Source organism: Histomonas meleagridis (assembly GCF_020186115.1).
Source record: "Histomonas meleagridis strain 2922-C6/04-10x chromosome Unknown contig_64, whole genome shotgun sequence".
NCBI lineage: Eukaryota > Parabasalia > Tritrichomonadida > Dientamoebidae > Histomonas > Histomonas meleagridis.
In genome coordinates this window covers 113,533-129,363 of record NW_027150906.1, presented here as the reverse complement: position 1 = coordinate 129,363, position 15,831 = coordinate 113,533, and the positions used below count along the sequence as shown (strand labels likewise).

The following is a 15,831-nucleotide window of genomic DNA, read 5'->3' as shown; positions in this document are numbered from 1 at the left end:
GTTTGTTCTGGTCATGAAATTTCAATATTTTATTCTGAAAAATGGAGTCAAAAAGTTTTTTCATAAAATATTCAAATTGATTTGACAAATTAATCAAGATATTTCACAAGCAAGGGAAAAGAATGCCCGGCAGATAAATTAAAACAATACCTATGCTTTTCTTAATTCAAATTTTAAAGTTAATCACATGCTTGTAAATGCGAAATATGTTGAAAACATAAAGTTAAATTTATTTGATATTTGTAATAATAGCAGTAAGAATCAATTCTTTGTTTTGCGTGAATTAGTATGCAGCTTGAGAAACTTAATATATTATCTTTTGCTTTGCGAAACAAAAAAAAATAATTGTGCACAACCATATGAAAATTAATTCAATTTACAATGGATTAAATTGGCAGTTTTTGGAACGCTGAAAATAAAATTTAAAATTTGAATAGTGGAATTTCCAGAATAATTTTCTGAAAAAAAAACTTTTGAATATGATTCGTGAAAAATGTAAATATTTCAAAATATCAGTTGTTACACAAAATCATTAGAACAAACATAGTGAAAATCATCGGTTATTCTGTTCGCTTCGCGCTGACCATTTTTTCTCCATATCATGCCAACCGGCGAGCTCCAACATCTACTAATATGATTCCCTTTTAATTATTTTTTATTTTTTCTTTTTTCTCTTAATTAATTTTTTTTTACTTTATTCTTTTATTAAAATAATTTTTTTTTCTTAATTTTTATACTTATATTATTTAATAGTAATTTAAATTATTTTTTATAAATTATATATTTCGAATATTCCCTAAAAATCATTCCCCTTTAACTTTACAGTTGATTTATAAATCAAAAGTATTCTAATTATTTTAGTTTAATGATTTCTTTCCCACTATAAATATATGTACTATGATTTTCCTGTTATTTGAGCTATTATTACTTTTGATTTAATGATAAAATAATAATTATAAATATTATTTTTAATCAGTCTCTATTTCTGTCTTAACATCTCTTTATACATCATTTATCTCTCACAGAAATTAGATATATGATAAATATTTATAATATTTATGTTTTGTAAGTTAATTATATTTTTTTATTAAGAATTGTTTTTTCTAAGTTAATTAAAATAAACATGTTTATTCATTGAACATATTAAAAAAGTGTCTCCGCGAAACTCAAAAAGTGGTATTACTTGTTTTAACATAAATTTATAAATCTTCTACAATGGGAAATATTATAACTCAAGAAAAACCCAACACAATAAAAAATCAATCACCATATTATTATACGACTACGTTTATGCAAGATCTAATATCTCTTGAAGAAATTATTTTTGGTTTAAGTAAAGAAAACATTTTTGAATCAATTAGTGCAACTATAAATCTGTTAAATAATGAAAATATATTAGCATATTTCAATTTGATTTTCAGCAAAATTATATATTCATCAATTCTTTCACAAAATAAAGATTTTAAATTATATATTGATTTCATGAAACACCTTGAAAAAGAAATTAACAAAAGTAATTATAAACTAATTACTGGATTTCGAGACTTTCTTCTTGACAATGACTCACAAGAGTCATATTTTATTCTAGAAAATATGATTGAAATGGAATTAATTTCATCCGATTTAGTTATGCATAAATCCACAGATTATTTCATGCATCATTTTCCAATAAAAACAAATAATAACGATTATGGAGAACTATCTAAGAACGATTTTGCAATACACAAGCAATTAATTAAAGAAGGACATAATCCAAATCAGGTTGCAAAAATAATTCGAAATGATGATATAGAAAAACTTCAAGAAATATCATCACAAGAAAACTTTAATTTTAATCAAATAATTAAACCATCACTTTATGAAAGATGTTCATTCATTAACAAAGAAAATGTTACATTAATTGATTATGCAGCATATTTTGGATCAATTAAATGTTTTAAATATTTACTTATGAATGGTGCAAAAGTAACAAATACAGGAAAATACGAAGTTGCAGGTGGAAATGAAGAAATCATTCATTTATGTGAACAAAATCATTCTTCATTTAAAGATACATATGAAACAGCATTTTTGCTTCATCGAAATGATATTTTTCATTATCTTTATGATAATAATATTGAAGAGATTAATATTCATGATTATGTTGAAAATATTATCGATTTATTAAAAATTAATAAAATCACAAATTATAATATTTTTAACTTTTACTTGAAAAAAGGATAATTCATATTGGTGCTTCATATATACATTTATGATATTTAAATATTCTCAAACGCTACTTATTGCATTTACTTCATGTAGTTGTGTAGACTTAGTTAAATTACTTCTTGAACAAGAAGGAATTAATATTAATGCTAAAGATGATAATTATTATAATAATATAATAATTCAAAATTATATTTGAAAATTATTTATACTATTTCAAACAGCACTTATTGTTGCAGTTGAGAAAAATTACATTGAAATTGTTAAATTACTTCTTGAATATGAAGGAATTAATATTAATAGAAAAGATATTTATTTGCTATGTTACACGTTAATTTTAATAGCTTAATTTTTTAATATAATATTTGAAAATTATTCATATTATTTCGAACAGCACTTGTTATAGCATCTTCAAGTGGTAAAATAGAGATAGTTAAATTACTTCTTGAACATGATGGACATAATATCAATAACAGAAATATTTCCTTTATTAATTCAATATTTTAAAATATTATGTGAGAATTATTTGATTCATTTAGAGAAGCACTTCTACAGGCATCTTTTAATGGTCACATCGAAATTGTCAAATTACTTCTTGTACACAAAAGATATAATAACAATGTTGAAATAATTTGTTTTTATAATTTTTGTATATTTTAACATTTGATTTGAAAATTATGAAAATTATTTAATTCGGCTCTTATTTTATCTTCTTCTAAAGGTCATATAGAAATAGTTAAATTACTTCTCATGCAAAAAGGAATTAATGTTAATGCTAAAGATATTTATTGGTTTTATTTATTGTCTATTTTATAAATTTTATATTTTTAAATAATATTTAAAAATTGTTTAAAATATTTAAAACAGCACTTATTTGGGCATCTGAAAATAATCAGATAGAAATAGTCAAATTACTTCTTGAACAAAAAGGAATTAATGTTAACATAAAAGATACTTATTTTTTACATTTGAAATTTATTATAATAATTTTGTATTACAAAATAATATTTGGAAATTATTTTAATTATTTGAAACAGCACTTATATGGTCAACATCAAAAGGTAACATTGAAATAGTTAAATTACTTCTTAAGCAAAAGGGTATTGATATTAATGTAAAAGATATTTTCTCTCTTCATTGAATATTTATTTTTACAAATTTATGTTTCAAGATAATATATGGAAACTATTTAAATTATTTAAAACAGCACTTATATTTGCATCTTCAAATGGTCATATAGAAATAGTTAAATTACTTCTTAAACAAAAAGGAATTGATATTAATGCTAAAAATATTTATTTGTTTTGTTTGGGATTTATTTTAATAATTTGATATTTCAAAATAATATTTGGAAATTATTTAAATTATTTTATACAGCACTTATGTTAGCTTCTGAAAATGGTCACACAGAAATAGTTAAATTACTTCTTTAACAAAAAGGAATTGATATTAATGCTAAAAATATTTATTTGTTTTATTTAATATTTATTATAATAATTTTATATTTCAAAATAATATTTGGAAATTATTTGAAATATTTTGGACAGCACTCATCAAAGCAGCTGAATATGGTTATATAGAAATAGTTAAATTACTTCTTAAACAAGAAGGAATTGATATTAATGCTAAAGATATTTATTTGTTTTGTTTGGGATTTATTACAATAATTTTATTATATTTCAAAGTAATATTCAAAGATTAAATGAAATATTTTATACAACATTTATGATTGCATCTAAAAATAATCAAATAGAAATAGTTAAATTACTTCTTAAACAAAAAGGAATTAATATTAATGATAAAGATATTTGTTTGTTTTATTTGATATTTATTTTAATAATTTGATAATTCAAAATAATATTTGGAAATTATTTAAAATATTTGATACAGCACTTATTTTAGCATCTAAAAATGGTCACACAGAAATAGTTAAATTACTTCTTGAACAAAAAGGAATTGATGTTAATGCTAAAGATATTTATTTGTATTATTTTATGTTTATTTTAATAATATTATATTTCAAAATACTATTTGGAAATTATTTAAATTATTTAGAACAGCACTTATGTTAGCATCTTCAAATGGTCATTCTAAAATAGTTAAATTACTTCTTGAACAAAAAGGAATTGATATTAATGTTGATGATATTTATTTGTATTATTTAAAATTTATTTTAATCATTTGATAATTCAAAACAATATATGGAAATTATTTAAATTATTTAAAACAACACTTATGATTGCATCTTCAAGAGGTCATGTAGGAATAGTTAAATTACTTCTTGAACAAAAAGAAATTGATATTAATGCTAAAGATATTTATTTGTTTAATTTTTTATTTATTTTAATAATTTGATATTCCGAAATAATATATGGAAATTATTTAAATTATTTAAAACAGCACTTATGATTGCATCTTCAAGAGGTCATGTAGGAATAGTTAAAATACTTCTTGAACAAAAAGGAATTGATATTAATGCTATAGATATTTATTTGTATTATTTAAAATTTATTTTAATCATTTGATAATTCAAAACAATATATGGAAATTATTTAAATTATTTAAAACAACACTTATTATTGCATCTGAAAATGATCATAAAAAAACAGTTCAACTTCTTGAAAGAGAATATTGATATTAATATTAAAAATATTTATACGTTTTTTATAAAAATTGTTTTATGTATTTATTTGATAATATGTGAAAATTTTTTAAATTATTTAAAGCATTATCTTTTGGAGGAACATCAGTTACAGCTAATGTATAAAAGCCATAATAATAACTATAATAAGACGGATAATATATAACAGTGTAATCGTAATAAATGATATTTATCAATATATAACTATAAGTGAATTCAAATGTTAACAATGAAATTGCATTTATGTATTCACTATAAAATGTAATCGAATGTGTAATAGATAATGAGTGAGTAAAAGTGAACGAATGTGTTAAAGATAAAGATGCAACTTCATCAGATGAATGAGCAACTGATGCAGTTAGTGAATCCGATTCATTAAATGTATATGAATTAGTGAGTGTATCACTTTGTGTAAATGTGAATGTGCGTGTTGGCGGGAAACATTCGTCAAGTGTTGTTCCCTTAGTAACATTCATATTTCCAAATGTTTCATTTTGATATGTTTCAAATGTCATAACTGTTGTCGCATTTATATTAACAAATGCATCATTTTGTATATTTGGTGAAGTTTCTCCATTAAAATGAATACATTGAAGTGATGTACAATTAACAAATGCACATGAATTAATATATTGAACATTATTTCCAATAAAAATTCTTTCTAAATTATTACAATAAGCAAAAGAATAATTCATAATGGAAATGACTGAATTAGGAATTGTAAATGTTTTACTTTTCCCATTCGGACAACTAATAATTTGTGTAATTTCTTTATCATATAAAGTGACTTTTATAATTTTTCAGTTCAGTGACTTTTAAAATTTTTAGTAACACATAATTATGTAATATGATTTGTTTAATCATTTTAATATTTAAAAAGATATTTCAAAAGTAATTCGCATTTATAATAATATCTGTTTTGCGTAAATTATAATAATTGTTAAATTTTATAAAAATTAATTATAAGATTAGTTAGGGGTGCATCCATCGCTATGTTATATAATGTTAATAAGGACGAGATTTGGCAATTGGAAACATATTTAGTAAAGTCAGTGAATATAAGTTTTTGTGCATATCGAATTAATGCTTCTTTTTTAACACATAAATTATATACATAATCAACAATAAATGGTTCAACACCATTACGGATAAAGATGTCAAAGACTTGTTTCGTGGAACTCTTCGAATTCGTCATCGTCTTCCAAAATTCATCAAATCGGTCTGATGCAATTAATAAATCACGTGTTAACTTAAGCCCAAATTCAATTAATTCATCTGGATTTGAAATATATTTCGCAGATGGGATTAATATATCTAACAAACGTAAGTGTGTCTCTGCATTTTGTTCTTGGCTGTTGTAAAACTCAATTGAATACTTTAGCATGCTATCGGCAAGGCCGTCAACTTTTTGTAAGAATAAACCGGCAATTTTAGTGAAGAAAAATTAACGGTTTCAGATTTGATGAATGATTTTTTCAGACAAATTGATTTAATTCAACAACGAATTTCTGCACTAGGCTCAGCAAATCCACCACCATACATTCACTGTTCTAAAATCAATTCATTTTTACTTCAAATCAAAAATGTTGCTTCAAATCTCAAATCATATAAATTCGAACAAAGTAAAAAAGCATTTGCATCCATGCGAACAAACTTGCCTAATCTCTTTTCAGCTCTGGATCATTTCCAGCAACTTCATTCACAATGTTGTTCTGATGTATGTGGTCAAATTGCTCTAACTACATCAATGCGGGCTGTTAAAGGTGAGATAAATTCCATTCGCAAGTCATGCATCAAATGTCTTGAATCCATAGGCTTCCAACCTGCCACACAATATCTTGGTTTATCAGATGAAGAACTTGATCTTCAAGATCAAGTCGACATAAAGCGTATTTCTGTTCTACTTAATCAACTTCAAATGCGACCCGATCTATCTAATCGACCTGATGTCTCACGTCATCTTCAAAATCGGCTTAATTCATTAGAAGATCTTGGAATCACCATTAGCAATGATGAGCGTGAGATTGTTACCATTCCTGACATTCCCCAATCTCTTAACATAGTTGTCAAATTATCTGATATTATCATGGGGGAAGAAATTGGTTCTGGCCAAGCCGGGCGTGTCATTCATGGTATTTTAAAGCCTACCAACTGTGAAGTTGCTGTCAAAATCCTTCATAATCGAGTTCTTTCATCATCAGATATGGAAATGTTCAAACGCGAAATCTTCACAATGGCCGTTCTACGACATCCATCGCTTGTTCGCTTTTATGGGTATACCTCAGAGCCACCATTTTGCATCCTCACCGAGTATATGCCGAACGGCTCATTATATGATTTTTTACATGATCATCCTGACCAATTATCACCAACAGAGCGAACATTAATTGCGTTAGACATTGCGCGTGGCCTTGAGTATTTACATGGCCGCGGTATAATACATCGAGATCTTAAAAGCTTAAACATATTATTAGATCAACGAAAACGTGCCAAGATATGTGACTTTGGATTAATCCGAATGAAAAGTAGTGATCCGATGACTGGTTTAGTCGGTACAGCATGTTGGATGGCACCAGAAGTATTAATCAGTAGTCCATGTTATGATGAGAAAGTCGATGTATATAGTTTCGGTATATTATTATGGGAATTATTAACTGGCGAACGACCATATTTTGATATTGATTATGGACAATTAACATTTGAAATTGTCGAAAAGAATCGTCGTCCAATAATCCCAGAAAATGTGCCAAAGAATTTAAAGGAATTAATAGAGAAATGTTGGGAAAGAGATCCAAAGTTACGTCCTTCATTTCATCAAATTATATCAGACTTATCTGATAAATCATATCAATTTCCAGGAAGTGAATTAGTTGTATTAATTCAAGAAGTTTCTCCTGAAACAAATATTATTAATAATAGAAACAAATATAAGAAATATTTGTCAATTAATTCAGGATTAATGTTTAATAATAATATGAATAATCAAAATAAAATTATCGGAAAAAATTATTATTTAAATAATTTTCCAAGAATAATATCAAAAATTAATGAAATTATCGAAATTGGTCATGTCGAACATTATAATATTGTTTTGGAACAATTACGTATTTCGGCTTTAAACCCAAACATTGATTTCGAGAAGTTTTTACCAATTTTAATAAAAATTATTAATAATTTAATGGATAATAAATTTAAAATTCCATTAATTAAAACTTTCTTTAATATTTTGATCGAAACTAATGCTATTAAATTTTTGGATATCGATTTCATACCAAATTTAATTGATAATAATAAAGAGAATGAAGAAATAATTAAAAATGTTTGTATACAAATGTCAATTAATTTAAAGAACGAATTTTTTAGTGAGAAATTAATAAATTCTTTAATGAAATTTAAGTTTTATCCGAATCAATCAATTCGAATTGGAATTTTAAATTTAATATTAAATTTTGTTGTTATAAAAGAAGAATTTTTTATTAAAAATATAAATTTCATTATTAATATATTAGAATTTACTAATAAAAAGATTCCAATAAAAATTTATATGAAATTATTAAAAATATTAAAAAAATTATTCGAAAAAATCGAAACATATCCAAATGATTTAAATAAAATTTTGGTAAAATTGAATTTAACAATTTCGAATAAGTTAAAACATTTATTTGTTAATAGTATTGAGCCATTAACAAAGTTTAATGAGTTTAAAGAGTTTGTTATCAATATAATAACAAATGAAAACATAAAATATTATATGAATATCTTTAATTATTATAAAGATGATATCGAAATCATCAAAAACATTTGTAAATATTCATCAACAAATGAATATGTTTTAGATTTTATTATCACATTAAACGATAACATAATCATTGAGATATTACCAATAAACAATGAAAATTATCAAAAGTTATCGAAAATTTATTCGAAATTATTTAAATATCCAAATAAAATATTAAGTTTCCAAGAGTTTTATAATTCTATTCCAAGTTTTTTCTCTAATACAGAACAATTAAATGAATTAATTAACTTATTACATTCGAATGAAGTTAATTATGAAATGTTAAACATATCAAAAGTTCCGAATTTTATATGTGAAAATATAAAAAACCAAAAAAATTTAATCGAAACTTTGCGATTATTATATACTTTAATATTAAAATTCGATTTCATACAATTCCATGAAATTGTCGAAATATTATTTTCATTATTAAACAATGAAACGAATAAAATTACAAAGTTATCTTTTCTTTGTTTAGTTTCATTGTTAAATTATACAAATGTTAATTATAATTATAACTTCGACGTTTTGTTATGTTGTGCTGCAAAAATTATAAATGTTTTCGCTGACTCAAATTTGGTGCAAAAATCTTGCGCAAATTTGTTTTGTAAATATTTGGATAACGTGAGCGATTTGGATAACTTAATAAAAATATTTTGCGATAATTATAACGAAAACATTTCAACAGAGAATATGAAGTTTGTGATGAAATGTTTGGCAAACGAATGCATAAAAAGAAATGTGGACAACCAACAATTAAATAAAATGTTAGAATGTGTTCAATAAATAAAAATTAATAAACATCTTTTCGGATAATGTAAATATTTGTAAACAAAATTTTGTACGCATGAGCACATGTTTTACTATTTCTCCACAAAGCAGTAAAAAAGAATTTTTTTGTGATTCATAAATATAATCATTTAGATAATCCATTAATGAAACGTATTTTAATAGGTATAAAGCCACCAACCAACCAAATTTGCTGAAAAGACAAAAGTGATAATAGTTCTATTTATTGTGTTTTCTGCAGAAATTATCAATATTTTTCATTAATTATTAATTATTTTTTATTTTTATATTGTTTATTTTATTTTAACCGTATGATCCCATTTTACATAAAGAATTATAAAATGATAAAATTATTTGCAAATTGTACAATTTGTATAAACAAAAGTATTAAATTGATTTTGATCTAATTTACTAATACATTGATAATTTTGTCATTTGGCAAATGCGTATGTTTATAATTCTAAGAAAATTTTAATCAAAACAAAATATTTAAAAATCATTTAGTTATCTTTCGAAAGAACCCATTTACCTTCGTCATCTTCTGACCACGTTGTGGTTTTTCCATCTTTATGACTCATAACAATTACTTTATCTACCATTGCAAACGAAATTCCATTTGCAGGTGAATCAATGTCAATAAATGTCGTTTCTATGTTGTTTCCATTAATTTTAAGAATCGATGCAATATTGTCATCGCCGCATGTAGCAACTTTTTGAATGCCTACTTGTGGAATCTTTGGCGTTGAGAGTTGACGAATCCACCCATTGTGGACCTGAGCTGAACAAGTGAATTCCCATCCTGAGCCGGCTGATTTGAATACGCGAACTACACCATCAACTCCACCAAGAATTAACGTTTGTAGAGCATCTAAATCAGATCCCCATGCGATAGAGCTAACACCAAGAGGTGAAGCAGGTATAACAATTGATGTCCATTTATTATCAACTTTTGAATAAACAGCAAATGTTCCACATAAAGAAGCGGCTGCAACTATGCACTTTGATGGATGAAATGCAACAGAAAGAATTGCTCCTTTTTGAGGTTCAAATCTTTGTATTTCGCGGTTTGCTTGATAAAGACGAACAGTTCCATCAGCAAAACCACATGCAAGAATTGGACCAAAGCTGGATTGTGAATAATCAAGAGAGTATGGTACTGAATCCAGATTTAAAATGTCTGATATTTTTTGAAGGTTTTGAGAGTTTAAAATGGAGATAACGCCAGAAACCGATGAAACTGCAACATTGTGACCATATTCGTCAGTATCAATTGATGTTATTGTTGAATTGTAGTTTGTTTCCATTGGTAAAATGGACGTCACTTTTATTATTTGGTCAAATACTTAAATCCAAATATTTTCAGCATTTAGCGATTAGACATATAAGTATACAAAGCCTACATAAGGTTATTAATATTTTTGATTTTGATTCATGTTTTATTAAATTATTTTTATATTTGTTAGATAAACATTTTCAATATTTTTTTTTAATATAATCTAATTTTAATTAATCTATTTAATCATTTATTTTGAGTTCTTATCATTTATTATAGGTATTGAGATCATTATATCGATATAATGAAATAATTACTTAAATGAAATAAACAAAAAGTTAACTCAAATTTGAAAAATACAATATTGAGGAGATGATAACAAATTATTTCACATAATGAAGTTAATGTGCAAATTTATAAGCAAAGTCTAAAGTGCATTTTGTTTTCAGCTTAAGTTTTCAAAATTCCCCTTGATCCATTCAAAAAGCTAGTTTGCCCTTGCAATCGTCTCTTGGATGTCAAGCGAACCCAACAACCCAGAACAAGAAAGTTCTAACCAAAGTATTATAGTTTCTAACACATTTGAACCTCAGGTTTTAAGTCGCATTGCAGATCTTTTAATAAAATTTATTAAATTATCTGAACTTCAAATTGATTTCTTTGAAACTCAAGGGAATAAAGTTGATGACTACCTAGATTTCCTTGTTTTAATGTACTTCAAATTTTCACCAACAGATGCTATAGATATTTGTCAATTATACTCAAAAGCTTTCGAAATAATAGCCTCAAAAAATATAGCCACTGACAATTGTCGTAGGTTTGTTTTTTTGTCTCACGTTGTAAAGTTTTTTGGTCAAAAAGCAATTCTTCATTTAATGGCAAATATTCAAAACATATTAAATACCTACTATCAATTAATAATAGAGGTGTCTAATGAGAATCCATCAAGCGAAATAATTTCAAGTGTTTTCAAATATGCTGTTGGGTCTTTAATTTTATCAATGAATAATGAAGTTCAAATCGCCGGTGTTGTTGCCAGTTGGATCCAACAAAACACAGATCAAAAATGGTCACAACAAATCCCTGTAGATGAACCATTCTTAATGTTTATTAAATATATCGAATGGCCACTTATCACAAATGAAGATGGTGCTTCATTTATTATCGGAACTATTATAGCACTTCTCGTTAACAATGAAATGGATCCCAAACATGAACTTGTCATCACTGAGGCGGCCGTTTACCAAGCTCTATCGTTAAAGGGGTACCCCGACGATCCAATTCTTAATTATTCCTCTGTTTTAGATAATGAAAAGCTTACCACATCTCCTAATATGCGTGCTATTGCTACGTTTGCATTTTATTCCTTATTAAGTAATAATACACAAATTATTAATTCCAAATCATTTGCAACCTTAGTACGTTTATTGGCAAATGGTATTGAGTTTTCTCCAGCTCTTCTTGTCTGTGAGCGTTTTCTTAAAGATGTGGTTAAATCTGGAAGTTCAAAAGAATCAGCACATTTTAATTACCTTTCATTAGTACTTCGTTCAGCCGTCTTAAACTTACCACGGCTTGATGCCAAAGATAAAGAAATCATTACGTCTATCCTTGAAACATTTTATAATGTTGATCATAATGAAACGTTCAAAATCATCAACCAATTTTTACGAGAACAAAAATGTCCAAAGGATTTACTACAAGTATTTATTAACTTTGCGGTAAATAAGGACATTGATTTACAATTCTTTGTACCACATGAACCAAGTCATACAGCAATATTTGCCAAAACTCTTGTTGTTGGAGCACGTGCAGCGTTTACAGATCATACATTTTATAACATATTATTATTTTTACAGGCTTGTATGAAAGTATTAGCTAATCCAAACACGGACTTAAGTCAATCAACTGATGGATTAAGTGTTGTAATACCTTATGCAAAGATTCATCGTTTATGTTATTATTGCCTTTATATCCCAAATAACCCAAAGTTACGTTTACTTGCATATGACATATTAAGTGAAACTGGCATAGTTTTCGAAAAGGAGCACCCCGATTGGGAAAGCCTTGATATTAGTGAGCAAGCTTTAATTAGACAAATTGATGCTGAATTAAAATCATTTATTAAACAAGATTGTCCTAGGATTAAAAAGCCTAGACAATTAATGGTATTAGAAATGGAACGATTTAAAGCATTAAATTTTGTATCAAGAAAAATTTCTACAACTAGAATAAAGTTTTCGGCTAAAATGTTAAAGGAATCAGTTGACTTAGGTGAAAAAATGGGTTGCGTATACTTATTTAATATGACTGCTTGTATGATTAATCCTGTTTTGTTATATGACGCAGGTAAATATGCAGTTCAACCATTGTTGTTATGTACAAAACTTACAAAAGTAGACCATTTTTCGCCATTACAATATTTAGACTTTGAATATTTCGGCCAAATAATGGAAAGGTTATCTGGCGAGCCAACTGTCAAGTTCATTCCTGCGATTGAGGCCATGTCAATTTGTGCTGTTAATAACATTGATAAAGTTAAAATTGATACAATTAATATGCAAATGTCAATTCTTGAAACTTTAATCAAAGAAAATCCTTCTCTTTCGAATCAAATGCATTTACTTGCTAAAACTCTTGATAACATTTCCCAACAAATTGTCAAATGTGAAGGCATCACATCATTTCCACCGTTTATGGAAAAGTGCCAAACAATGCTTTTAGACAACGCTAAAGTGGAGCGCCCCGAAATTTCCGATACACTTTTGTCGACACTTTTAGCACAATTACGATTTGAAACGCCGATAGACACAATTCTATCGGTTTTACGGTTACAAACCACTTATGATTCACCTGCCACACCAATTTTCTTCCAAAAATTAACACAATATTATCCAGACAAATTTTTAGAAATCATGAATTATGCATATCGAATATTACCTGATATGATTGCATCAATTTTAATGGAAAATCCGATTGAAGACAAAAACTTTTTCACTTTGTTTTGTTACTTTATAAGTGACAAAACCGCTCCGCATATCGTCAGTGCATTGAAAAAGTTTATTTCATCGCAATACCCTCAAATTTCACTTGATGGAGTTACAACCGATAAAATTGCCGGTTTATTCTTACAAAAAGTTGACGGCCTTGCCGATAGCATGCTAAAGTATTCAATTGAGTTTTACAACAGCCAAGAACAAAATGCAGAGACACACTTACGTTTGTTAGATATATTAATCCCATCTGCGAAATATATTTCAAATCCAGATGAATTAATTGAATTTGGGCTTAAGTTAACACGTGATTTATTAATTGCATCAGACCGATTTGATGAATTTTGGAAGACGATGACGAATTCGAAGAGTTCCACGAAACAAGTCTTTGACATCTTTATCCGTAATGGTGTTGAACCATTTATTGTTGATTATGTATATAATTTATGTGTTAAAAAAGAAGCATTAATTCGATATGCACAAAAACTTATATTCACTGACTTTACTAAATATGTTTCCAATTGCCAAATCTCGTCCTTATTAACATTATATAACATAGCGATTAAAGGCGAAGAACTTACAGCGTCGACATTAATCTCGACGTGTATCTTAATCGAGATGATTCCGTCTGATTGTTTATTAGCGTATAAATACATTAAACCGATTCTGAGTCCCAACGAAATTCCCAAAGATCAAAACTTATTATTGAACATGTTAATTCATCAATGTAAAGAAGAAGTTTCAGTAATCCTTAAATCGATCAAACGAATGATTTTATCATGCACGACCATCGCTCCTATCCATTATTTATTATTAATTGTCTTCTTCTATGCGTTAAGTTATCCCGAGAAAGTCTCCGCATCAATCATAAACAAACACGGCGATTCGCCATTAGTTAACAAAGCGTTTTTAGCGATCTTAAAGTCGAAAGAAGCGCAAAAGGACATCCATGCGATTGATGTATATCTCGGAGAGTTTTATCGGAAGATCGGACGAATTATTCGGAAATTTGATTTCCCTATTGACACAATTAGTTATTTGTTGGACATCGGATTCTTATTTAAGGACGTCGACTTAAAGAAGTTAAATTACGGATTTTTGGAATTCATATTAAGTTTACAATCGAAGAAATATTTCTCGAAACATGCGAATAGTAATCAATTAAATAACTTGGCAATGTTCATGTTATATGGCGACGAAATGCTCGTCGAAATATCAACGATCTTCACAAAGAAAATCATCGAGAAAGTGAACAATAAAGTTTCCAATTATTGGATAAACGCAGTGTTAAATGCAAACGAAACAATTATCGAAGATGAAGAAATATTCGACAGTATGAAAAAGGCATTGATATTCGGTGGAGAAATGAACGTAGTGTTGATATCAAGGATTTTAAGAAATACAGCAAAGAACAAAAGCGATGAAATACCGAAAATGATAATCGACTTCGTGAAGTTTTTAATGGTATCAAAAGAAGTCAATAAGAAAAACGCTTTGAACTTAATTAAAATTATCGACGAAGTGTACGGTGAGGTAAAGGAGTTGGAAAGGCCAGAGAGCGTGAAGGCTTATAAAAGAAATATAGCTGAACTTGCAAAGTACTTCAAGGCAAGTAAATAATATTAAAAAAGTAACTATTTTTTGGTGTTGTGTCACTTTTAGATATTGTTCTGAAAAAGCAAATGGACATCGGAGTGCCGCAGGATGAGGCACCGTAAACATGGCAACGACTTCTACCGCTTTTTGATTTCATTGTATTGGTAAAAATGTGTCATAATATTACAAATTTTCAAATTTTTGTTGTATCGTATATGTCATTTTTTATTTCCATAAAATATTTTAGGCGAAATTGTTTTTATTGAAGCACAATTAAATAAGTAAATATTTTGTGTGATATTGAAAAAAATTGAAATGAGGGATTTAGGGGAAATATGTGTTGTAACCCGAGATGTTTCCCAAAAATGAACGGTCTCCAAATTGAATACTTTACACTCAGGAAAAGTCGATGCAAAGGTGATCAAAAAGCTGTCAAAAAGTTACAGATGTCAAAATATGTTAGTCGACCGTTATGATAGTAGAGGGCTATCGTTCGAGAATTTTGTGTAATATTCTCAGATTCATAATTTTGGTTTGTGCTGTTTGACATCAAGCA

The 15,831-nt window shown here is 26.9% G+C and overlaps 3 protein-coding genes across 3 annotated transcripts; 2 read left to right on the top strand and 1 right to left on the bottom strand.

The window, feature by feature from the left end:
- Positions 1–6,488: 6,488 nt before the first annotated feature.
- Positions 6,489–7,716, top strand: GO595_008302 (TKL family protein kinase; the record flags this gene model as incomplete). Its single annotated transcript, XM_067921862.1, has 2 exons — positions 6,489–7,647; positions 7,709–7,716. 2 exons carry the CDS (start codon positions 6,489–6,491, stop codon positions 7,714–7,716), a joined length of 1,167 nt encoding a protein of 388 aa, XP_067771542.1.
- Positions 7,717–9,913: 2,197 nt separating this feature from the next.
- On the bottom strand, positions 9,914–10,717 carry GO595_008301 (protein transport protein SEC13-like B-like; the record flags this gene model as incomplete). Its single annotated transcript, XM_067921861.1, has 1 exon — positions 9,914–10,717. The coding sequence occupies one exon, from the start codon at positions 10,715–10,717 to the stop codon at positions 9,914–9,916; it is 804 nt and encodes a 267-aa protein (XP_067771541.1).
- Positions 10,718–11,201: 484 nt separating this feature from the next.
- GO595_008300 (uncharacterized protein) lies at positions 11,202–15,299 on the top strand (the record flags this gene model as incomplete). Its single annotated transcript, XM_067921860.1, has 1 exon — positions 11,202–15,299. One exon carries the CDS (start codon positions 11,202–11,204, stop codon positions 15,297–15,299), a length of 4,098 nt encoding a protein of 1,365 aa, XP_067771540.1.
- Positions 15,300–15,831: the final 532 nt, after the last annotated feature.